General features: G+C 47.0%; 1 protein-coding gene across 4 annotated transcripts in view; it reads left to right on the forward strand.

The window, feature by feature from the left end:
* The first annotated feature begins 7,886 nt into the window (after window positions 1-7,886).
* Window positions 7,887-26,684, forward strand: part of HUS1 (HUS1 checkpoint clamp component) — a 446,101-nt gene continuing 427,303 nt past the window's right edge. For 3 of the 4 annotated variants that reach the window (XM_069958555.1, XM_069958558.1, XM_069958557.1), the window contains exons 1-2: window positions 7,899-8,011; window positions 19,186-19,313. In XM_069958555.1, the coding sequence (XP_069814656.1) occupies window positions 7,960-8,011; window positions 19,186-19,313 (180 nt within the window). In that variant the 5' untranslated portion in view covers window positions 7,899-7,959. Of the gene's footprint in view, window positions 8,012-19,185; window positions 19,314-26,684 lie in introns of all 4 variants that reach the window. The other variant, XM_069958559.1, reaches the window with a different exon arrangement.

A 26,684-nucleotide genomic window follows, 5' to 3' on the forward strand; every position in this document is an offset into this window, starting at 1 on the left:
GCTGCATTCCCACGTTCCGTGATCCTGACGGATCACGGACGTGGAATGCATGTACTGGAGCCCCCCCGCCCCCGGGAAGTATCTGTAATGAGATGCTGTGAGCGGGGGAGACTGTATTCATAAGCGCCGCGCTGTAGTATCAGCACCGCGCGGCTGATTTAGTACAGCGCGGCGCTTATGAATACAGTCTCCCCCGCTCACAGCATCTCATTACAGATACTGCCCGGGGGCGGGGGGGCTCCAGTACATGGTACAGTCAGGGCGGTTTTAATACATTGGTGGGCCCAGTGCACAGCCCTCAAGAGTGGGCCCCCCCTTACCTTTCTGCACATTGTATAATGTACTGAATTTGCCCCCACACTGTATCAGGAGCCCCAATACATACAGTAGTTACCTTATAACACTATTTCCACCATTCAGTGATTACATATTACATAAAAACTGCACTAAACAAAACAGAAAGATATCACCATTGATACCATTACATAATACCGCCACACCATGACCCCTATCAGTACAAGCCTATAACAGAGTGAAGTTACATCCAGTGACTCACCGGAGGCGTCTTCTCCGATCAGAGTCTGTCACCTTTTCTTTTTCTCTCCATCCAGCCTGGGCCACCTTGAAGTCTTCTCCTGGCTGTGAATCTTCTCTCCAGAATCTGCCAGACAAATATTTTAGGCTCCAACACATACAGTAGTTAGGTCCCTTGTACCCCTATACAGTAGTTACACCCCTCTGTACTCCTACATAGTTACACCCCTCTGTGCCTCCATAGTTTTAAGGTGTCCCTGTAGTATATAGACCCTCATGTGCTCCTCCAGTTATATACAGCCCTCCTGTGCGCTCCCCCATTAGTATATAGCCCCCCTGTGCACTCTCCCCAGTAGTATATAGCCCCCTGTGCTCACCCACAATAGTATATAGCCCACCTGTGCTCTCCCCCAATAGTATATAGCCCCCCTATGCTCTCCCACAATAGTATATAGCCCCCCTGTGCTCTCCCACAATAGTATATAGCCCCCCTGTGCTCTCCCACAATAGTATATAGCCCCCCTGTGCTCTCCCACAATAGTATATAGCCCCCTGTGCTCTCCCCCAATAGTATATAGCCCCCCTGTGCTCTCCCACAATAGTATATAGCCCCCCTGTGCTCTCCCCCAATAGTATATAGCCCCCCTGTGCTCCCCCTCAATAGTATATAGCCCCCCTGTGCTCTCCATAATATATAGCCCCCTGTGCTCTCCCCCATAGTATATAGACCCCTGTGCTCCCCAATAGTATATAGCCCCTGTGCTCCCCAATAGTATATAGCTACCCTGTGCTCCCCAATAGTATATAACTACCCTGTGCTCCCCCAATAGTATATAGCCCCCTGTGCTCCCCCATAGTATATAGCCCCCTGTGCTCCCCAGTAGTATATAGCCCCCTGTGCTCCCCATAGTATATAGCTCCCCTGTGCTCCCCCATAGTATATAGCTCCCCTGTGCTCCCCCATAGTATATAGCCCCCTGTGCTCCCCCAAAGTATATAGCTCCCCTGTGCTCCCCCATAGTATATAGCTCCCCTGTGCTCCCCAATAGTATATAGCCCCCTGTGCTTCCCAATAGTATATAGCTCCCCTGTGCTCCCCAATAGTATATAGCTCCCCTGTGCTCCCCCATAGTGTATAGCCCCCTGTGCTCCCCCATAGTATATAGCTCCCCTGTGCTCCCCCATAGTATATAGCCCCTGTGCTCCCCCATAGTATATAGCCCCCTGTGCTCCCCAATAGTATATAGCCCCCGTTCTCCCCCATAGTGTATAGCCCCCTGTGCTCCCCCATAATATATAGCTCCCCTGTGCTCCCCCATAGTATATAGCCCCCTGTGCTCCCCCATAGTATATAGCCCCCTGTGCTCCCCCATAGTATATAGCCCCCTGTGCTCCCCCAAAGTATATAGCTCCCCTGTGCTCCCCCATAGTATATAACTCCCCTGTGCTCCCCAATAGTATATAGCCCCCTGTGCTTCCCAATAGTATATAGCTCCCCTGTGCTCCCCAATAGTATATAGCTCCCCTGTGCTCCCCCATAGTGTATAGCCCCCTGTGCTCCCCCATAGTATATAGCTCCCCTGTGCTCCCCCATAGTATATAGCCCCCTGTGCTCCCCAATAGTATATAGCCCCCGTTCTCCCCCATAGTATATAGCCCCCTGTGCTCCCCAATAGTATATAGCCCCCGTTCTCCTTCATAGTATATAGCCCCCCTGTGCTCCCCAATAGTATATAGCCCCCGTTCTCCCCCATAGTATATAGCCCCCTGTTCTCCCCCATAGTATATAGCCCCCTGTGCTCCCCAATAGTATATAGCTCCCCCTCCCATATAACATTGAAAAAAACAAACACTGTTACTCACCTGGGTCCTCGCGTTCCTCTTCTCTTCCCTCCTGTGGCCGCACTTCCTGCGGTCACAAGAGGCTGCACTCCCCTTACCCTCGCGCCGACGCTCCAGTGACGTCGGGCGCTAGAGGGAGAGTGCGGCCTCTTGTGACCGCAGGAAGTGCGGCCACAAGAGTGAGTGACTGACAGGGAGGGAGCCAATGGCTCTCTCTCTGTCAGTGTCGCTGCTGCTGCAGCGCTGAAGCGCCGCAGCAGGAGCGGACGGGGGCAGCGGCGGACGGGGGGGCCCTGCAGGGGGCGCCATGGAGGGGTAAGTAGATTACCCATCCATGGCGCTCCCCCCTGACAGGCTGATGGCCGGAGCCCTGTGCGACCGCACTGGTCGCACATAGCAACGGCCGGCCTGCTCGGGGGGGCCCCTTTAACCAGTGGGCCCGGTGCACGTGCACCATGTGCCCTCTGGTTAAAGCGGCCCTGGGTACAGTCAGTAGCGGATTATAATGTGGGCGGCCGCCCGAACCGCTCATATTATAATCTGCCACTGAATGCCGCCCCCATGAAGATAGCTGGTGGCGCCGCCTGAGGCAGACGATTCAGGTCGCCTCATCATTGCGGCGCCCCTGGACACACACACATGCAGACTAGCACCCCAGGATAGTACCCCCCCCCACACACACACACACATGCAGACTAGCACCCCAGGATAGTAACCCCCCCACACACACACACATGCAGAGTAGCACCCCAGGATAGTAACCCCCCCCCCCCCACATGCAGACTAGCACCCCAGGATAGTAAACCCCCCCCCCACACACACACGCAGACTATCACCCCAGGATAGTAACACCCCCCCCCCCCCCACACACATGCAGACTAGCACCCCAGGATAGTAAACCCCCCCCCCCCACACACACACACACATGCAGACTAGCACCCCAGGACAGTAAGACCCCCCCACACACGCAGACTAGCACCCCAGGATAGTAACTCCCCCCCCACACACAGACACACACACACACACACGCAGACTAGCACCCCGGGATAGTAACCCCCCCCCCCCACACACACACATGCAGACTAGCACCCCAGGATAGTAACACCCCCCCCCACACACACACACATGCAAACAAGCACCCCAGGATAGTACCCCCCACACACACACATGCAGACTAGCACCCTTAGGATAGTAACCCCCCACACACATGCAGACTAGCACCCCAGGATAGTAACACCCCCCCTCATGCAGACTAGCACCCCAGGATAGTAACCCCCCCCACACACACACACACACATGCAGACTAGCACCCCAGGGTAGTAACCCCCCCCCCCACACACACACATATACACACATGCAGCCTAGCACCCCAGGATAGTAAACCGCCCCCCCACACACATGACTAGCACCCCAGCAGTGGCGTTACTACCAGGGTCGCAGCGGTCTCCGAGGCCCCCTCATCAACCACTCTTGTGACCGCAAGCATTGTTTTGCTTGCGGTAACAAGAGGCCTAATCCGTCTGCCCCCGGCTGATGCGCGGCTGCCGGGGGTGCTGCGTCCTATCCCCCGCAGCGCGCGCATCATAGAGATCCCTGTGGCTGTATTCCTGTAGCACCCCAGGATAGTACCCCCCCCTCCTACACACACGGGCAGACTATCACCCCAGGATAGTAACCCCCCCACTCACACACATTCAGACTAGCACCCCAGGATAGTAACCCCCCCCCCACACACACACATGCAGACTAGCACACCAGGATAGTAACACACACCCCCCCACATGCAGACTAGCACCCCAGGATAGTAACCCCCCCCTCCTACAAACACACGCAGACTATCACCCCAGGATAGTCAACAATCCCCCCCACACACACACATGCAGACTAGCAGCCCAGAATAGTAACCCTCCCCACACACACATGCAGACTAGCACACAAGGATAGTAAACCCCCCCCCACATGCAGACTAGCACCCCAGGATAGTAACACCCCCCCCCCCCCCCCCACACACACACACAGACTATCACCCCAGGATAGGAAACCCCCTCCCACACACACACATGCAGAATAGCACCCCAGGATAGTAACCCCCCCCCCACACACACACATGCAGACTAACATCCCAGGATAGTAACACCCCCCCCACACATGCAGACTAGCACCCCAGGATAGTAACACCCCCGCCCACATGCAGACTAGCACCCCAGGATAGTACCCCCCTCATACACACACACACACACACGCAGACTATCACCCCAGGATAGTAACCCCCCACACACACACATGCAGACTAGCACCCCAGGTTAGTAACCCCCACCCACCCACACACATGCAGACTAGCACCCCAGGATAGTAATGCAGTGTCCCAGAACAGAGGTTTTCTCTAATTTCTCCTAAAAGTGTATATTGGTGTCAGGATTTGTCTGTATTCTATTGTTCCTTGAAACTATAATGGCCACTGCGAACTACTGGTATTATGTCACCCCCCCCCCCCCAGTGTTCAAGTCTAGTATTTCTCATGCATATGTATTTGTCTATGGTTTAATGGAGTGATCATGCAATAGGCTTGGTGACACGTGACTTCCCCCTGTTGCCATGGTAACCCCAATAGCCGTCGAGCTTTGGCTCCAGCGTTACCTCAAAAGTATTCCGGTCCAGTCGGGACCTCTCCCTGATCCTCAGGCTTCTCCTATTCAGCAAGATCTGGGTGCCGTTCTCAGTCATTACTCTCCTCATCATTCGTCCTCATCAACAGCAAGTATTTCAGTCAGCTTATTCCGCCCAGTATCACACACACATGCAGACTAGCACCCCAGGATAGTAACCTCCCACACACACACACACACACACATGCAGACTAGCACCCCAGGATAGTAACACCCCCCACACACATGCAGACTAGCACCCCAGGATAGTAACCCCCCCCCCCCCAGACACACACAGACTATCACCCCAGGATAGTAACCCCCCACACACACACACATGCAGACTAGCACCCCAGGATAGTAACCCCCCACACATGCAGACTAGCACCCCAGGATAGTACCCCCCCACACACACAGAGACTATCACCCCAAAATAGTAACCCCCCCCACACACACACGCAGACTAGCACCCCAGGACAGTACCCCCCCCACACACACACATGCAGACTAGCACCCCAGGATAGTAACCCCCCCCCACACACATGCAGACTAGCACCCCAGGATAGTACCCCCCACACACACATGCAGACTAGCACTCCAGGATAGTAACCGCCCCCACACACATGCCGACTAGCACCCCAGGATAGTAACACCCCCCCTCATGCAGACTAGCACCCCAGGATAGTAACCCCCCCCACACACACATGCAGACTAGCACCCCAGGATAGTAGCCCCCCCCACACACACATGCAGACTAGCACCCCAGGATAGTAACCCCCACACACACATATACACACATGCAGACTAGCACCCCAGGATAGTAAACCGCCCCCCACACACACATGCAGACTAGCACCCCAGCAGTGGCGTTACTACCAGGGTCGCAGCGGTCTCCGAGGCCCCCTCATCAACCACTCTTGTGACAGCAAGCATTGTTTTGCTTGCGGTCACAAGAGGCCGACTCCGTCTGCCCCCGGCTGATGCGCGGCTGCAGGGGGTGCTGCCTCCTATCCCCCGCAGCGCGCACATCATAGAGATCCCTGTGGCTGTGACTTCCTGCACAGGGAGTGTCTTTAATGTGGGCTCCCTGTGCAGGAAGTCACAGCCACAGGGATCTCTATGATGCGCACACTGCTGGGGATAGGACGCGACACCCCCGGCGGCCGCGCATCAGCCGGGGGCAAACAGAGTCCGGAGAGGGGGAGCGGGTTAGGTGAGTTGTGTGTGTGTTTGTTTTTTTTTATTTGCCTGCAGGCACCATCTATAGGAGGGGGGGGGATTTGAGGGGGGCCATCTATAGGAGGAGGGGAGGTTTAAGGGGGGGCATCTATAGGAGGAGGGGGGGTTTGAGGGGAGCATCTATAGGAGGCGGGGGGGTTTGAGCAGGGCCATCTATAGGAGGAGGGGGTTAAGGGGGCTATCTATAGGAGGAAGGTGAGAGGGGGCCATCTATAAAGAGGGGGCCATCTATAAGGAGGGGGGTAGAGAGGGGGCCATCGATAGGAGGGAGGGGGAGAGAGGGCCATCTATAGGGGGTGGGAGAGAGGGTACCATCTATAAGGGGGGGAGAAGAGGGGGCCATCTATAAGGGGGGGAGAGGGGGCTGTCTATAAGGGGGGGAGAGGGGGCTATCTATAAGGGGGGGAACATAGGGGGAGAGGGGGCCATCTATAAGGGGGGCAACATGGGGGGCATCTATAAGGAGGATGCATAGTGGCGGGCATATACTATAAGGGGGGTCACATACAGTCAGCCTACCTACTGAATGAGGGCGTACAGGGGCCAATACAGATGTGCGATGTAGATGAGGGATGTATAGAGATGAGGATGGTGCCAGAGTGAGGAGGCTAATATGTCTGTCTGGCAGATTCTGTGGATTCGTGGCTCGGAGAAGTTCTCATAATGGCCCAGGACAGATGGAGAAGATGAAAAGGGAAGAACTCTGATCAGAGAAGACGTCCCCTGTGAGTCACCTGATATAACTGCACTGTAATGTATATGGAGTACAGAACCTGTGTACAGCTGCATCAGCCTCTATATGACTGGATGATAGTGATCTGTGTACAATGGATGTTATTCAGTAGCAGCGGTGGTGTTAGTCAGTATGTGGTGGCATTAGTCAGTATGTGGTAGTGTTAGTCAGTATGTGGTGGTGTTAGTATGTGGTGGTGGTATTAGTAGCAGCATTGGTATTAGTCAGTATGTGGCGGTGTTAGTCAGTATGTGGTGGTATTTGTCAGTAGCAGCGGTGGTGTTAGCCAGTATGTGGTGGAATTATTTGTTACTTGTTATCTGGTACTGTGTTTTTTATTGGTCTTAGTATACAGGATTTGGTCAGTGACAACATGGTGGTGATGGTAGTGGTTGTGATGTGGCGGTAATATTTCCTTCCCATATTGGTCTCAGTGTACAGGATTTGGTCAGTTATAATATGGTGGCTAATATGTATGGTGATAATATTTTCTCTTCCTTTATGCTGGTGTTATTGGTAATATCTGTCTTGGTGTGTGTGTGTCGTCAGTGCTGCTAGAAAAGGATAGGGGCTAGAATGGAGTTGTTAGGAGGAGGTCTGCACTTTGCTGTCAGTAATCTAGTAGAATGGAGTTGTTAGAAGGAGGTTTGCACTCTGCAGTCAGTATTCTAGTAGAATTGAGTTGTTAGGAGGTCTGCACTTTGCTGTCAGTAATCTAGTAGAATGGTGAACACACTAGAATACAGACTCCAGGAGGAGGACCTCCTTCTAGCAACTCAATTCTAGTCTCAACCCTCCCGCCACTTTACAGATGCGCCTCAGCCTCAACAGCCCACACAACACAACCGAACAGCCAATCAGAAGCGGTGTTCCTGTCACGTGACTGCCCATGTTCCGTGGTGTTACGTAGGCTTCAGGAGCGGAAACTGAAAAGTACCACCAGGCTGTTGCAACGACGGAAGCAAGATGAGGTTCCGCTGTAAGATAGTGGACATCAGCTGTCTGAACCACTTCACGCGTGTGTATCATTCTCTGTGTGTGTTGTATGTAGCGAGTGTATGCGCGCCCCCTAAATGGTGTGTTGTAGCGGCGGGACATATTTTCTCCGTTCCCTCTACGGACGGTCGTCTAGGAGGCGCGTGCGCGGAGAGAGTTAGTTCCCCACGCAATCCTTGCGACTGATGCAAAATTACGCTACAGGGCATATTGGAAGTTGTAGTCTTGCATCCGTTTGGAATCACTGCTCTTAAAAAAACAAACAAACTAAAGAATCCATCTTCACTTTAATTAATAAGTACAGCCAACAACTTTTAGGAGGATTGTGTCATGTCTGTATGGCAGCTATACACACTGCTGTAAAGCTATACAAAAGCCAATCTGGTCCTATCGTGTCAGATTACAATAGGTATTTGCAGTTTTGGCACAGGTTGAGGAGCACTTCTATGGAGAAAGAGGCCATAGGATACTATTACTATGAAGAAAGAGGTCATAGGACACTGATTACTAAGCTTTAAAATGTACTAGGTTCCAGGTTTTTTTTGCAAATTATAAAGGGTTAAACGGTAAGTATCAATTAAATTGACTTTTAACATTTCAAAAGTTAAATTGGACCTGCCAAGAAGTACGCAGCCCCGGCATGCATGAAATCCATTTACCTGCTCAAAGTTAAAGTATCCATGGATATGACATGATTGGTTTGTACAAGCATAACTCTCCTATTTTTTTTTTTTTAAATCCGATTGGACTTGTACTCAGTACAGTCCCAGTGTAGTTGTATCCATGGATACCCTAACCTCTGGTGCCTGAACAAAGTTCATGTGTGCCCAGTCTGCATAGTTCATCACAGGTAGGCTTAAACAATAGCATTGGGTCTCACTCCTGAGACCTACTGTAATCGTGAGATCTAACCAAGTAAGGTGTGCAGCAGTTCACCCTTAGCTCTCCAGTTGTTGGGAAATCATGTGTGCCCAGTCTGCATAGTTTGTCACAGGTAGGCTTAAACAGTAGCATTGGGTCTCAGTGCTGAGTGAGACCTACTGTAATTATTCAACTTTAGCCCTTCAGCTGTTGGAAATGTACAGTTCCCATCGTGCCTGGACAGTTATAGCTTTGGATTTAGTTCTCCAGGCATGATGGTAATTGTAGTTTTGCAACAGCTAGAGGACCTCATCTCATAATAGGAGTGAGACACAATGCAATTCCAAAGGATTATTCCCACAAAGCAGAATACTGTATGGTGTATATAGGGCTGGGCGATTAATCAAATTAATTATATTAATTCGGCCAGAATTTGAGAATCAATTAGATTTTTTTTTCGAAAATCGACTTTCAAAAAAGATCATTGGATGCGGGCGGCCGGCAGGGAGGCGCGTTTGTTGTGGCCTCTAGCTACTGAAGCACAGCCTGAGGAGGGAGAGTGCCCAGCAGCGTCCTATGTCCCTGCCACTGACCCGCCCCCCCATAGCGGGACAAATACACACGCTCCCCTCCTGGCCGCACATGGAGGCTGTAGGGACTCAAGGATCAGGGGAGAGTGTCGCTGCGGGTGCTGCTCTGTGCCCCCTGATCCCGCTGTACAGCTCCAGTAACAGCGACACTCTCCCCCGATTCTTTAGTCCCTGCAGCCGCCTCCGGAGAACTCCATGTGCCGGCCTATTATTTTAGCTAGGACCAATCATGTGTTGCGGATGAAGATCAGCAGTGCCTCTGTGTCATCGCTCACGCTGCTTTTCTTGTTTACTCTGCGCACTCAGCATGGACAGGCTGCGCTCCTTCCTGCAGAGGACACTGAGGATAGTGAGGCAGCACATGGGCACTGACCACTACAGAAATAAGTATTATTACATCCCACAGCAGAAAACTTGAACAGGTAATCAGTAGTTACTGATGCGGCTCCGCGCCTCATATGAACATTGACTGATAATGGCCCCATGTTTGCAATACACTCTGCGATCACCAGAGGCGGCTTTTGGTTGATAACATTGGGGGCGGATTACATAGACGCCACCCAAACCTCTACACAGCCACAATACAGGAAACAATACAGGATATGTCCATGTGAACTGTTCTTCCATCTACCCCCCCCCCATATAATATACCCCACCCCAGGTGTCATCTACCTCCTACCCAGATATATACCCCACCCCCTCAGATATATGCCCCATGCTCCCCCAGTCAATAAAGTTTCATGGGGCCCCATGCTCCTAGCTATGTCCCTTCCCCTCATCTGTTCCTGTACTACTACACATCCCTCATCTATTCCTATACTACTACACCCCCCATCTATTCCTGTACTACTACTTTACCCCTCATCTATTCCTGTACTACTACTTTACCCCTCATCTACTCCTGTACTACTACACCCCCCATCTATTCCTGTACTACTACTACACACCCCTCATCTGTACCTAAACTACTCATCTATTCCTGTACTACTACTACACCCCTCATCTTTTCCTGTACTACTACACCCCTTATCCACGATACCTCCACTAATACACCATACCTAAATGGAGGCACAAAGAAGATCTCCTACACTATATGGGGGCACAGAGTGGCACATATTTGGCAAAGCTACTTATATGGGGAACAGAGAGGGCTTCTTTACCATATGGGGGAACAGGGGGAGCACTGTTACACTGGGAAGCGATACAGTTGTCTCAAACGTCATTTAACCCCTTGCCTCTTCAGCCTGATTTGGCCTTAATGTCCAGGGCCTCTTTTTCAAATCTGACCTGTGTCTCTTTAACCCCTTGCCGCATATGGACGTACCGGCACGTCCAAATCTGCAGCCTGTTCCTGCAGATGGACGTGCCGCCGGTACGTCCTCGGGATGGCAGGGGCGCAGGAGCTGCGCTCCTGTCATCCCCGGCGGGGCCCGGCTGTCAGTGATAGCCGGGCACCCACCACAACTGCCGTGATCCGGGCCGGGCCCGTATCTCGGCATTTAACCCCTTAGTGACCGCCGATGCGGCAATCACTAATGGGCTGGCGCCGCAGTGCCTTTCATCTCCCCCCACCGTGAATCCATGCTGTGGGATGTAATAATACTTATTTCTGTAGTGGTCAGTGCCCATGTGCTGCCCCAGTCGCTATCCCTCTCCCTCCCCCGGCGGCCATCAGATCCAAGATAGAGATCCGGAGGTAGCGGAGAGCATGGGGCAGTGATCGGGGACCCCCCTGCGGGGTCCCGATACAAGCGATCAGCGGTATATACTATATACCGCTGATCGCTTGTGCCATGTGCTGCCCAGCACTTTTTATCCTCGGTCACCATAAATGATTGGTGACAGGGGATAAAAAGTGAATTGTCCGTCCCCCCCCAAGTCGCCCCCCGTCCCCCCAGTCACCCCCCCGTCCCCCAGTCACCCCCCTTCCCCATATACTCACCTGATCCTGGGAGGTCCTTACTCCTCGGCGTCCAGGCTGGTTCTGAAGTGCGCATGCGCTCCAGAAGCAGCCAACTCTGAAAATTTAAAGTGACAGAGACCAATTTGGAGTGACAGAGACCAATTGCAGTTTACTCCCAAATTACCCCTAACCCCCCCCAGATTACCCGTAACCGCCCCAGGTTGTCCATAATCACGCCAAATTGCCCGTAACCCCCTCCTGATTGTCCGTAATCCCCCCTAATTACATGTACCCACCCCAGATTACCTATAAGCACTTCAGTTTATCCGTAACAATCTAAGATTGTCTGTAACCCCCCAAGTTGCCCGTAACCACTGTAGGTTGCGCATAACCACCCCAGGTTGCCCGCAATCATGCCAGATTACATGTAACCCCCCAGATTGCATGCAACCACCGCACGCCGCCTCTGACCACCGCACGCCGCCTCTGACCATCCCAAATTGCCAATGACCCCCTCCCGATTGCCCGTAACCGTGCCAGATTACAGGTACCTACCTCAGATTACCTATAAGCACTTCAGTTTATCCGTAACCACCCCTGACTGCCCGTAACCACCCCACGTTGCCCGTAACCACCCCGCATTACCTGTAATCTCATTTTTTTTATTTTAAATGTTTTAGTAACTGGGCTATTCTAATAACTATTACTAGCTGTGGTTTTGCTCCAGCAAATTGGCGCTCCTTCCCTTCTGAGCCCCGCTGTGTGCCCATACAGTGGTTTATGCCCGCATATGGGGTACCTTTGTACTTAGGAGAACCTGCGTTACAAATTTTGGGGTACATTTTTTTCTCCTGTTCCTTGTGAAATTTAGAAATTATAAACTAAACCAACATATTATTGGAAAAATTCGAGTTTTTCATTTTGACTGGCCAATTTTGAATACTTTCCTCTAATACCTGTGGGGTCAAAATGCTCATCCTACCCCAAGATGAATTCTTTGAGGGATGCACTTTCCAAAATGGGTTGACTTTTGGGGGGGGGGGGGGGCGCTTCACTCCACTTTCACTACAGGGGCACTGCAAATGCACCTGGCGCTCAGAAACTTCTTCAGAAAAATCATGCACTGAAAATGCCAATTGGCGCTCCCTTCCTTCTGAGCCCCGCTGTGTGCCCATACAGTGGATTATGTACCGTTCTACTCAGGAAAACCTGCGTTACAGATTTTGGGGTGAACTTTCTCTCCTGTTCCTCGTGAAGTTGAGAAACTTCAAACTAAAGGAATATATTATTGGAAAAATTCGCATTTTTCATTTTTACTGTCTACTTTTGAATACTTTCCTCTAATACCTCTGTGGTCAAAATGGTCACCACGCCCCAAGATGAATTCTTTGAGGGGTGTACTTTCCAAAATGGGGTGACTTATGGGGAGATTTTACTCCGCTGACACTAAAGGGGCTCTGCAAACGCACCTGGCGCTCAGAAACTTCTTCAGCAAAATCAGCATTGAAAAAGCTAATTGGCGCTCCTTCCGTTCTGAGCCCTGCTGTGTGCCCATACAGTGGTTTATGCCCACATATGGGGTACTGTTGTACTCAGGAGAACCTGCGTTATAAATTTTGTGGTACTTTTTTTTTCTCTTGTTCCTCGTGAAATTGAGAAATTTCAAACTAATTGAACATATTATTGGAATAATTCGAGTTTTTCATTTTTACTGTCTAACTTTGAATACTTTCCTCTAATGCCTGTGGGGTCAAAATGCTCATCCTACCCCAAGATGAATTCTTTGAGGGGTGTACTTTCTAAAATAGGGTGACTTTTGGGGGAGTTCTATTCTGCTGACACTACAGGGGCTCTGCAAACGCACCTGGCGCTCAGAAACTTCTTCAGCAAAATCTGCATTGGAAAAGCTAATTGGCGTTCTTTTCCTTCTGAGCCCTCCTGTGTGCCCATACAGTGGTTTATACCCACATATGGGGTACCGTTGTACTCATGAGAACCTGCATTACAAATTTTGGGGTGCTTTTTCTCTCATGTTCCTTTTGAAAATGAGAAACTTTTTAATCTAAACGTATATATTATTGGAAAATTTTAATTTTCCATATTTTACGGCCGGGGGCTCGGTTCAGACGCTGTAACTGTGCGGCTGTATTTGCGGCTGTAATTGTGCGGCGGTATTTTTGGTGGTTCGTGTGTATGCTTGGAAGTATAGGATATGCGGCTGCACAGTGCACACTATGTCTGAATCTACGGCCCGATCGTAAACGGACCCGTAAAAAAATGAACAAGACCATTGTTTGCGGCTGGACATGCGGCCGAGGATTAACAGGCGGTCCGTACGGAGTACTTCAAAAATAGCCGGCAATGATGCCGAATGCCGATGCCTCTAATAGTTAATATATTAAATTAATAAAACACATTCTCTTTGTAATAAAGACACTTTCGTTGTTCAATAATTTATTTCTAACGAATCCATCATTTTGCAATTAAATATACTGTTAAAATAAATAGATATATAAATAAATGTATATTTATCTATATATTTATTTTTTGACAGTATATTTAATTGCACAATGATGGATTCGTTAGAATTAAATTATTAAAATAGGGGGGGACCGTATGCGTGTTTTTTTTTTAAATAAATAAATAATAAAAAAAAAATGCATAGGGTCCCCCCTATTTTTATAACCAGCTGGGTTAAAAATCAAACGACAGCAGCCTGGTAACACCAGGGTGGGAAGAGCCATTGGTTTAGGCCCTCCCCAGCCTAAATCTTACCAGCCTGCTGCCGCCCGGTCCAGGAGCGCCAATTTTGACGCTCCGGGACCACTGGCACCCGGCTCTTCCCAGTACCCCTGGTGGCATTGGGTACTGGGGTAATAATAGGGGGTTAGTGTTAGCCATTTTATACCGGCTAACACTAGGCCCCAACTTAGTAATGGATTCCGTCTATTAGACGGCTTCCACTACTAAGTCTATAAAGTAAAGAAATAAAGACAAGACACAAGTTTAAAATTTTTTTTATTCAAATAAAAACACCCCCACACCCCTCATTGACCATTTTATTAAAAAAATTAAAACAACAATCGCTGGTCATCGACGTAGTCCATGGAATCCGACGTAATCCCCAGGATACCGATATCTGAAAAAACAAAAAGGGAGAAACACACAAAAAAAACACAAACAGGAGCACAACACCCATCATTGTGAGCGGTGTTGTGCTCCTTACAGTATGCAGCATCTTTACAGATCGCTGCTTACAGTCTGGCCCCCAAGGGGTTAAGGGAGGATGTATTGCATCCCCCTTAACCCCCTGGGGGCCAGACTGATGTCAGACTGCACCCATCCCAGCAAGGAAGGGGTTAAGTGACCCCCCTTCCTTGCTGGGAGGGGTGCAGTGCTGGGGAGGGGGTGGGGAGAGCTCTATACTCACCATCCGATGTCCCGATGTGTCCTCTTCGCTGGTCCGCAGCACAATGAAGTGACTGTACTGCGGACCGGCTCATTATATGTGCGCTCAGCCGAACAGCCAATCAGCTGAGCGCACATATAATTCTAAATGTTTCTTCTAATAATGCTATTGTCATAACATAATTAGAAGAAACATTTGATGTTTTAATTAAAGTTAAGTGATGATTAGTACAGAATGCTCTATTGCCAGGAATATGAATTAACGGCTTATGGAGCTTCCTGTACTAATTAATATTTAATTAATAAAACACATTTTCGTGGAAATAAATTCAGTTTCGGTGTTCAATAATTTAATTCTAACGAATCCATCATTGTGCAATTAAATATACTGTCAAAAAATAAATATATATATAAATATACATTTATTTATATATATATTTATTTTAACAGTATATTTAATTGCAAAATGATGGAATCGTTTACATTTAATTATTGAACAATAAAAGGGACTTTATTAGACAGAAAATGTGTTTTATTAATTCAATATATTAACCATGAGAGACATCGGCTATAGTGCAGAGGATCGCAAACCCCGGTAATAGCGATTCATGTAAACTGTTTCCCTGCTTTCCCAGATGCATCCAGAGGTGTTTGCATCACTTTCTTAACATTTTATTTGTTATTTTTAGTTGAACCAGATTTCCAAGTAAATGACCGTATGTTTTGAGCCGCATGTCTATTTTTTCCCACGGCCGGAGTTTCACCCGCACATTTACAGCCGCATAAAAAATACAGCCGCACAGTTACAGCGTCTGAACCTAGCCTAATGGTGAATACTTTGCTCCAGCCCCTGTAGGGTTAAAATGCTCATTATACCCCTAGATTAATTTTTTAAAGGGGTTGTCCGGCGCTAAAAAATTATTCACAGAATAACACACATTACAAAGTTATACAACTTTGTAATGTATGTTATGTCTGTGAATGGCCCCCTTCCCCGTGTCCCACCACCCCCACCCGTGTACCCGGAAGTGTGGTGCGCTAAACATACCTGTCACGTGCCGACCACGGTCTCCGATCCTCAGCAGTGACGTCTTCTTCGGGCGGCCGGCGGATCTTCCCGAGTGCCGGCCGCCCTCTGCAGCGTCATCATGGGTATGTTTACACAGACAAATTTACATGACAGATTTTTGAATGGATTTGAAAAGAGGAGAAACCTCAATCTTTCAAGCCAGAAGGACACTGGCGGGAACATGGACAGATAAACTTTTTTATTATTTTCTGTATATGCTGGAATACCAATTTAAAGGAAGAGCTACACAGACATCGTTAACAATGTTCATGCAGCCCTTGCTGCACATTGAGGCGTCTAATAGGCACTGTAAGTGAGCGCCAATCTAGCAGATCAGCACTCACCCAGTGCATCAGGCTGTGTAATACAGCCCTAATGCTTATACGCTGTAATGATGGGAGCCTCTGTACTGCTATGAGACCATGGCTTCAGAAGCACCATTGGTTCTTGTCCAGAGTGTCCATGTCGCCTCTTTTAGACGACTTTCTTTTTCTGAAAAAAAAAAAAAAAACCCTCAAAATTGTTAGTAAGTTACTGGCCTCATTCCCTGTCAATCTTCCTGCCGAGTGCGCTAACAGGCAGAGAGTGGTTACTAGACATGAGCGGGGAGCCGCCCAGATGACTACCTCCCCGCCTCTGCCTGCTGCACGCCCCATTCTGTATTGTGTGGCTGTACTTCTTGCTTGAGCAGTTGTACACAGTACTACAGGTTCCAGAATGCTTAGCTTTCCCTCTGCTGTTCTTCACAGTCCCCTATCCTGCCCGTTTCCCGCCTAAAGCTGTTGCAGAACAGCTAGGCTTTGTTCACACATTGCAGTTTCATTGTGTTACTGAACTAACTGCAGTATTTTCATGTCATTGTGATCCCACCCACACAGCACGCTATTACTACCTGTAATACCCACACAGCCCACTGTTAAAGGGGAAGTCTGGCAAAGTTTTTTATTAAAGTATTGTATTGCCCCCCAAAAGTTATATAAATCCCCAATATTCACTTATTACGGGAAATGCTGATAAAGTGTTTTTTCGCCGCACTTACTACTGCATCAAGGCTTCACTTCCTGGATAAAATAGTGATGTCACGATACCATAATTTTAAGTTCGATACCGATACTAACTTTTTTTTATTTCGATACTCAATACCAGTTCGATACTTGGTAAAATATATAAAATAAAAAATAAAAAAAAACAACAAAAAAACCAAAACACAGTGGTAGAAATAGAATACCCCCCTAGACAGCAAATATAATAGATCGGAAATGTTATCTATATTCTTCAGGTCCGCCCTGTTACAGTTATACCAATATATGGACTTTTATGGCGTTAAAAATAAAATTTACATTTTCTAAATAATTGTGGTTAAAATTGTCCTATTCTAAATTAGCTATCAGGCTATGCTGTGGGTTGTAGTTTTGTAATATTTCAGGTATGAGGATATGCGGGGGGGGGGGTTGTTTTGTAATATTTCAGCTATCAGGCTATGCTGGGGGTTGTAGTCTTGTAATAGTTTAGCTACCGGTATGCTGGGGGTTGTAGTTCACCGACAGCCACAGGCAGGGAATACTGATACAATACAGGGAGTCTGATACAATAGCTGCAGCCGTCAACATCACCAGGGACTGTGTCCAGATTCTATTGTATGGACTGATACAGTAGTCATTATCATTAATTCAATTGTGCTTTTCCAAATAGCCTGATCACTAAAACAGCTCTGCTAAACTGTGCGATCAGACGGCTCTGCTATACCAAGTATAGTGATCACTCAGACAGCTCTGCTATACCGAGTAATTACTAAGACAGCTTTGCTATACCCAGTGATCACTAAGACAGCTTTGCTATACTGAGTAATCACTAAGACAGCTTTGCTATACCGAGTAATCATTAAGACAGGTCTGCTATACCGAGTAATCACTAAGACAGCTCTCCTATACGGAGTGATCACTAAGACAGCTCTGCTGCACCACCAACCGGCACTGAGACAGCTCTGCTGCACCACCAACCGGCACTGAGACAGCTCTGCTGCACCACCAACCGGCACTGAGACAGCTCTGCTGCACCACCAACCGGCACTGAGACAGCTCTGCTGCACCACCAACCGGCACTGAGACAGCTCTGCTGCACCACCAACCGGCACTGAGACAGCTCTGCTGCACCACCAACCGGCACTGAGACAGCTCTGCTGCACCACCAACCGGCACTGAGACAGCTCTGCTGCACCACCAACCGGCACTGAGACAGCTCTGCTGCACCACCAACCGGCACTGAGACAGCTCTGCTGCACCACCAACCGGCACTGAGACAGCTCTGCTGCACCACCAACCGGCACTGAGACAGCTCTGCTGCACCACCAACCGGCACTGAGACAGCTCTGCTGCACCACCAACCGGCACTGAGACAGCTCTGCTGCACCACCAACCGGCACTGAGACAGCTCTGCTGCACCACCAACCGGCACTGAGACAGCTCTGCTGCACCACCATCCGGCACTGAGACAGCTCTGCTGCACCACCATCCGGCACTGAGACAGCTCTGCTGCACCACCATCCGGCACTGAGACAGCTCTGCTGCACCACCATCCGGCACTGAGACAGCTCTGCTGCACCACCATCCGGCACTGAGACAGCTCTGCTGCACCACCAACCGGCACTGAGACAGCTCTGCTGCACCACCAACCGGCACTGTGTAGGCTATTTGAAATTGGCGCCAATGGGAGCGGAGGGAGGAAGTGCAGAGCAGGAGACTGCAGGGGGCGGCACACAGAGAACACGGCCAGCGCTCAGCTAGCCGCCGGCCGTGTTCTCTGCACAGCCTAACATAAAGTATCGATACCAGGAAATCGATATTTTGGTGCATCATGCATCCCTAGTCACGACCTGACTCCCAGAGCTGTGGCTGCTGGAGAGAATGATGGCAGGGGGACACTGAGGGACACAGGGCACTTTTGGGGAGGGCAATACAATACTATAATAAAAAAATACGGCAGCACTGATTGGCTAAAGAAGAACGAGGGGAGCCAGGAGCCTCACACAGCTGCGGCACTGAGCAGGTAATGTATGCTCGGGGCTGCGGGCGTCCAGCTGGCGGCGGGGTAAAGGTGTATGAGACCCATTCAGCTTCACAGTACTGAATCCGCTGCAAACTCAGTGTGAAATCTGCTGCGGATCCGGTACGTGTGAAGTACCCTAAAGTACCATTTGCATAGTAGTCTGTTCCTGCCTTTGGCTGCAAAAATCTGTCAGATAAATCTATGTGTGAAGGCACCATTAGTCTTTATATCTCCAAATTTTTATTTTTTTTATTATTTTTTTTTAAGAAATGCTTGCACATTTTATGTAAAGTATTTATTGTAAATTCTGTGTTTTACAGGAGTTGTAAACACAATAACGAAGTTAACCAAATCATGCACCTTGCGACTTACAGGCAACAACCTTTACTTCATTCTTACCGACAAGGTGGCTAATGGAGGTGTCAGCATGTGGTGTGAGCTTTGCCAGGTAATTTTCTGCATACTTTTATCAACACATAATTTTTAGAATTTTGTAAGGTTTTCAGTCAGTCATGTAGCAACAACTGTATGAAATGTATGTGTGCTGTGACTCACTTATTGCTAAAATAAATAAAGAGCAGTGCTCAGTTGATATTCTTAAAGGGGTAGTTCAGCAAAAAATGTATTTCTTTAAAATCAATTAGTGCCAGAAATCGCCAGAGATTTCTTATTTTCTTTATCTACTTTTTGCCAGAGATTTATCTTATTTACTTTATCTTATTTACTTAAAACTCAAGCCTTCAAGTACTTATAAGCTGCTGTACGTCCTGCAAGAAGTGGTATTCTTTCCAGAGCAGGAGATGTTTTCTATGGGGATTTGCTAGTGCTCTGGACAGTTCCTGACTTGGACAGAGGTGGCAGCAGAGAGCACAGTTTCTGAATGTAAATAAAACAACACTTTCTGCAGGATATATAGTAGCTAGAGATGAGCGAATAGTATTCGATCAAATAGCTATTCAATCGAATACTGCAATAGTCGAAAGATTTGAGTTCGATTGAATATGTGATCGAATACTCGAATCTAAATTAACTTTACTAAAACAGCTAAATAATTATTTAGCTGTTTTAACCCCTTGCCACAAAATGACGTTTGGGAAACGTCATGTAAAGCAGGTAGTTTCCCAAACGTCATGGTTTCCCTGCCTCCCCCCTCTGTCCCTATCGAAGACAGGGCAGTTAACCCCAGACTATGTCTGTTCACAGCGATAGAAATAAAAAAAAAAGATCAAAGCCCCATGCTCTCCGCCACCGGAGGTAGCGGAGAGCATGGGGCAGTGATCGTGGACCCCCCTGTGGGGTCCCGGAGCAGGCGATCGGCGGTATATACTATATACCGCTGATCGCCTGTTCCCAGTGCAGGGAAACACTTTTTATCCCGTCACCATATATGGTGACAGGGGATAAAAAGTGTCAGTGTCCGTCCCCCAAGTTGCCCCCCACCCCCCCCAGCACGTTGCCCATAACCACGGCACCTTGACCGTAACCACCCCAAATTGCCAGTGACTCCCTCCAGATTGTCCGTAACCGCCCAGATTGCATGTAACTACCGCACGTTGCCCATAACCACCCCAGATTGTCTGTAAGCACTGCAGGTTGCCCGTATCCACCTCCAGATAACCCGGAATCTCATTTTTTAAATTGTATTTTAGTAACTGTGCTATTCTAATAACCGATACAAGCTGCGGTTTTGCTCCAGCAAATTGGCACTCTTTACCTTCTGAGCCCCCGCTGTGTGCCCATACAGTGGTTTATGCCCACATATGGGGTACCGTTTTACTCAGAAGAAGCTGCGTTACAGGTTTTGGGGTACATTTTCTCTCCCATTCCTCGTGAAATTGAGAAATTTTAAACTAAACGAACATATTATTGGAAAAAATTCTAGTTTTTCATTTTTACTGTCTTGAATACTTTCCTCTAATACCTGTGGGGTCAAACCGCTCACCGCACCCCAAGATGAATTCTTTGAGGGGTGCACTTTCCTAAATGGGGTGACTTTTGGGGGGGTTCTATTCTGCTGACACTACAGGGGCGCTGCAAACGCACCTGGCGCTCAGAAACTTCTTCGGAAAAATCTGCACTGAAAATGCTAATTGGCGCTCCCTTCCTTGGTTTGATGCCCACATATGGGGTACTGTTCTACTCAGGAGAATCTGCGTTACATATTTTGGCATGCAGCTTCTCCCCTGTTCCTAGTGAAATTGAGAAATTTCAAACTAAACGAACATATTATTGGAAAAATTCTAGTTTTTCAATGTTACTGTCTTATTTTGAATACTTTCCTCTAATGCATGTGGGGTCAAAATGGTCACCACACCCCAAGATGAATTCTTTAAAGGGGGGGTACTTTCCAAAATGGGGTGACTTTTGGGGGGTTCTCTTCTGCTGACACTACAAAGGTGCTGCAAATGCACCTGGCGCTCAGAAACTTCGGAAAAATCTGCACTACTAAAGCTAATTGGCGCTCCTTCCATTCTGAGCTCTCCTGTGTGCCCATACAGTGGTTTATACTCACATATTGGGTACTGTTGTACTCAAGAGAACCTGCGTCACAAATTTTGGTGTGCGGATTTTCTCATGTTCCTCGTGAAATTGAGAAATTTCAAACTAAACCAACATATTTTTGGAAAAATTCGAGTTTTTCATTTTTACTGCCTAATTTTAAATACTTTCCTTTAATACCTGTGGGGTCAAAATGGTCACCACACCCCAAGATGAATTCTTTGAGGGGTGTACTTTTTAAAATGGGGTGACTTATGCGGAGGTTCTATTCCGCTGGCACTACAGGGGCACTGCAAACGCACCTGGCGCTCAGAAACTTCTTCAGCAAAATCTGCATTAAAAAAGCTAATTGGCGCTCCCTTCTTTCGAAGCCCAGCTGTGTGCCCATACAGTGGTTTACACCCGCATATGGGGTACCGTTGTACTCAGGAGAACCTGCGTTACAAATTTTGGCATGCTTTTTTTCTCATGTTCCTTTTAAAAATGAGAAACGTTATACGTTTAGATTAAATTATTGGAAAATTTAAATTTTCGTTTTTTTTTTTACGGCCTAATTGTGAATACTTTCCTCACGCCCCTGTAGGGTTAAAATGCTCTTTATACCTCTAGATTAATACTTTAAGGTGTGTAGTTTCCAAAATGGGGTCACTTACCCCATAAGTGACCCCATTTTGGAAACTACACACCTTAAAGAATTAATCTAGAGGTATAATGAGCATTTTTTAAGTTTCAGGATACAAGCCTTCTAAATCCATTTAAAAAAAGAACTGGTCCCTAAAAAAAAATCAGTTTTGGAAACTTTCACGAAAATGTGATGATTTGCTAATAAATTTCTAAGCCCCGTAACACCCTAAAAAAGTGAAATGTGTTTACCAAATTATGCCAGAATAAAGAAGACATATTGGTAATGGGATTTAGTAACTAATTTATGTGATATGACTTCCTTTTTTAGAAGCAGAGAATTTCAGAAGTTCATAAAATGCTAAATTTTCAAATTTTTCATGATATTTTGATGTTTTTCACAAAAAAACACACAAAGTAGTGACCAAATTTTGCCACTAACATAAAGTGCCATATGTTACGAAAAAACTGTCTTAGAATCACTAGCATACGTTAAAGCATCACTGAGCTATAAGAGCATAAAGTGAGACAGGTCAGATTTTGAAAAATTTAGCTTGATCATTAAAGAGAACCTATCATCTAAATTTCACTGTCCCTAATATTAAAGTATATCTTTCCCTAAGTCTATCTATGAAGATACAGACTGCCTTTGCAGTCTGTATCTTATGCCTTACCTACTCTTTCGTATCTGTGTAAGCAAGGCCGGGCGCCGGCATCTTGATGACGTCATTTGCGTTCCACCGTTGGAACGCAAGTTGCGTCATCAAGATGGCGGCGCCTGGCCTTGCTTGCACAGAAACAGAGGATTAGGTAAAGTAGAAGATACAGACTGTAAAGGCAGTCTGTATCTTCATGAAGTCTATTTATGAAGATACAGACTGCAAAGGCAGTCTGTATCTTATGCCTTACCTACTACTTCGTGCCGGTGCAGCAGGGCCGGCGCCGCCATCTTGATTACGTCTTTGCGATCCACCGCTGGAACGCAAGTTACGTCATCAAGATGGCGGCGCCGGCCTTGCTGCACAGAACAGAGTAAGTAACGTAGAAGATACAGACTGTAAAGGCAGTCTGTATCTTCATGAAGTCTATTTATGAAGATACAGACTGTCTTTACAGTCTGTATCTTCTACTTTACCTAATCCTCTGTTCTGTGCAGCAAGGCCGGCGCCGCCATCTTGATTACGTCTTTGCGTTCCACCGCTGGAACGCAAGTTACGTCATCAAGATGGCGGCGCCTGGCTTTGCTTGCACAGAAACAGAGGATTAGGTAAAGTAGAAGATACAGACTGTAAAGGCAGTCTGTATCTTCATGAAGTCTATTTATGAAGATACAGACTGTCTTTACAGTCTGTATCTTCTACTTTACCTAATCCTCTGTTCTGTGCAGCAAGGCCGGCGCCGCCATCTTGATGACGTAACTTGCGTTCCAGCGGTGGAACGCAAAGACGTAATCAAGGTGGCGGCGCCGGCCCTGCTGCACCGGCACAGAGTAGTAGGTAAGGCATAAGATACAGACTGCAAAGGCAGTCTGTATCTTCATAAATAGACTTCATGAAGATACAGACTGCCTTTACAGTCTTATACTTTACCTAATCCGCTTGTTTGGTGTAGCTAGGCCGGGGGGGGGGCGCCATCTTGAAGACGTGACTTGCGTTCCAGCGGTGGAACGCAAGTGACGTCATCAAGATGGCGGGCCCCCACCGGCCTTGCTGCCGCTCTGCATGACGGGAGTTTCCTGTCTCGCGCCGGCTCTTTTCAAAAGAGCCGGCGCGAGGCAGGAAAGTAAAACAGAAATATTTAAAAAACGCAGCTTTAAAATTAATTAATTATATTTACAAATATTGTTAAAATTAGGATTTACATCTAATTAGGGAATAAAAAAAAATTCATTTTCGCCCGTGATTGGTTCTCTTTAAGGCCAAAACAGGCTTAAGAGGCAGGGGGTTAATAAAGATTACTGCTCCCTGGGAAAGCAGAGAAGCAATATTACAGGGATCGGTATTGACGGTGTTAGGGATCCCCGGCAATAATGCCGATTCCTGTAATAGTTAATATATTTAAAGTGTCACTGTCGTGAAATTTTTTTTTGCAGAAATCAATAGTCCAGGCGATTTTAAGAAACTTTGTAATTGGGTTTATTATCCGAAAAATGCATTTTTATCATGTAAAAGCTGTTTGAAGCTCTCCCCCCTGTCTTCATTGTTCTCCTATGGAGAGAGCTAAACAAAAGATCAAAACAGGACAACAAAGAGTTAATCTACAAATATCTCACCCATTATCTTCTTGGACAGTCACCACTGACCTGTCTGGGCTCTAACTCCCTCCTTCCTCCTCCCCCCTCCGTTTTTTTCAAATTTTCATGAAAATTACAAATTATGATTTCATTAGGGACCAGTTCAGTTCTGTAGTGAATTTGTGGGGCCTGTATGTTAGTTACCCCCATAAATCTCACCCCTAAAAGTATTCAAAGTAACATTTCACAAGTTTATTAACCCTTTAGGTGTTTTGCAGAAATTTAAGCAAGTTGGAGGGGAAATTTAACATTTTCATTTTTTTGGCAGATATTCCATTTTAATCCATCTTTTTCCTCTTACACATCAAATGCTAACTGAGAAATACCACTCACTATTTATTCCCCTTATTCCAGTGTTTCTAGAAATCCCCCATATGTAGCCGCAGTGCGTCACCTGACTCAACCAAAGGCCGCAGACATGACAGAGACCTGGGGAATTTTGGGGTCTTTTCTTATTTCAGGGTGCTCCTGGTCGGGGTTGGGGCGGGCTGCTGCGGCCGGCATGCAGGAGCAGAGAGCGGCGGCGGACCAGATAGTGTGAGGAACGGGGCGTGCGGGCGGGAGGGAGGCAGCGGCCGCCCGGATAGTGAGGAGCGGGGCGGGCAGGTGTGAGTCAGCGGCGCGATAGTTTGTTTGAAGCCGGGAGGAGGGGGAGCGGCAGGGGGCATGAAGAGCAGCCCCTGTGTGAGCACCGAGCAGGGAGGGAGGGAGGGGGGAAGTAGATGGCACTTCTCTCCCTCCCTGCTCAGTGCCCTGCAAATGTATTCATTGAATACATTTATGGGATACTTTGGGGAGCAAGGACACTTGCTCCCCAAAGTATTCCATAAATGTATTCATGAAGTCACAAAAGTACAGTACATAACATTACATTCACATACACTGTAATTGCTATGGAGTGTCCAGCAGGGGCGCACTATATATAGAAGTCAATGGTACTCATTGACTTCTATATAGAGAGCGCCCCCTGCTGGACACCATTCGTCGTGACGTCACTGGATCTGAGAGAATTCTAACACTTCCTGATACACTAAATTAAGGGAAATAGCAGTATATGAGCATTTCCCATAATTAATGTACATTAGAAAATTGTATAACTTTCCATAAGTAATAACATATAAAAAAATAATTTTGGCCGGACATCTCCTTTAATTGCAAAAGTATGTATTCGTTTTAATTAAGCTATTGAACAACAAAAATAACTTTATTAGAACAACAATTTTTTTTTAATTAATTAAATATTAATTACTACAGGAAGCTCTATTGCCGGCAAAACCTATTGCCAGTAATACAGCTGAATGTAATAATTAATACTTTAATTAACCCCTTCAAGACCGAGCCTATTTGCACCTAAAAGACCAGGCTAATTTTTCAAAATCTGACCTGTCTCACTTTATGCGCTTATAGCTCAGTCATGCTTTAACGTATGCTAGCGATTCTGAGATTGTTTTTTCGTCTCACATGGCACTTTATATTAGTGGCAAAATTTGGTCACTACTTTGTGTGTTTTTTGTGAAAAACATCAAAATATCATGAAAAATTGAAAAAATTAGCATTTTATGAACTTTGAAATTCTCTGCTTCTAAAAAAAGAAAGTTGTATTACATAAATTAGTAACTAAGTCACATTACCAATATGTCCTCTTTATTCTGTCTTCATTTCATAAACATATTTTACTTTTTTAGGGTGTTACGGGGGTTAGAAATGTATCAGCAAATTACCACATTTTCGTGAAAGTTTCCAAAACTGATTTTTTTAGGGACCAGTTCTTATTTTAAGTTGATTTAGGAGGTTTGTATACTGGAAACCCCCATAAGTGACCCCATTTTGGAAACTAGACACCTTAAAGAATTAATCTAGGGGTAAAATGAGCATTTTAACCCTACAGGGGCTGGAGGAAAGTATTCACAATTAGGCTGTAAAAAAATGAAAAATTAAAATTTTCCAATAATATATACATTTAGATTAAAGTTTCTCATTTTCAAAAGGAACATGAGAGAAAAAGCACCCCAAAATTTGTAACACATGTTCTCTTGAGTACTACGGTACCCCATATGTGGGCGTAAACCACTGCATGGGCACACAGCGGGGCTCAGAAGGGAAGGAGCGCCAATTAGCTTTTCCATTGCAGATTTTGCTGAAGAAGTTTCCGAGCGCTAGGTGCATTTGCAGTGCCCCTGTAGTGTCAGCAGAGAGAAAAAAAACCATAAGTCACCCCATTTTGGAAAGTACACCCCTCAAAGAATTCATTTTGGGGTGTGGTGAGCATTTTGACCCCACAGGTATTAGAGGAAAGTATTCAAAAGTAGACAGTAAAAATGAAAAACTCAAATTTTCCCAATAATATGTTCGTTTAGTTTGAAATTTCTCAATTTCACGAGGAACAAGAGAAAAAAAGTACCCAAA

The sequence above is a fragment of the Dendropsophus ebraccatus genome, chromosome 2 (genome assembly GCF_027789765.1).
Source record: "Dendropsophus ebraccatus isolate aDenEbr1 chromosome 2, aDenEbr1.pat, whole genome shotgun sequence".
NCBI classification, from domain to species: domain Eukaryota; kingdom Metazoa; phylum Chordata; class Amphibia; order Anura; family Hylidae; genus Dendropsophus; species Dendropsophus ebraccatus.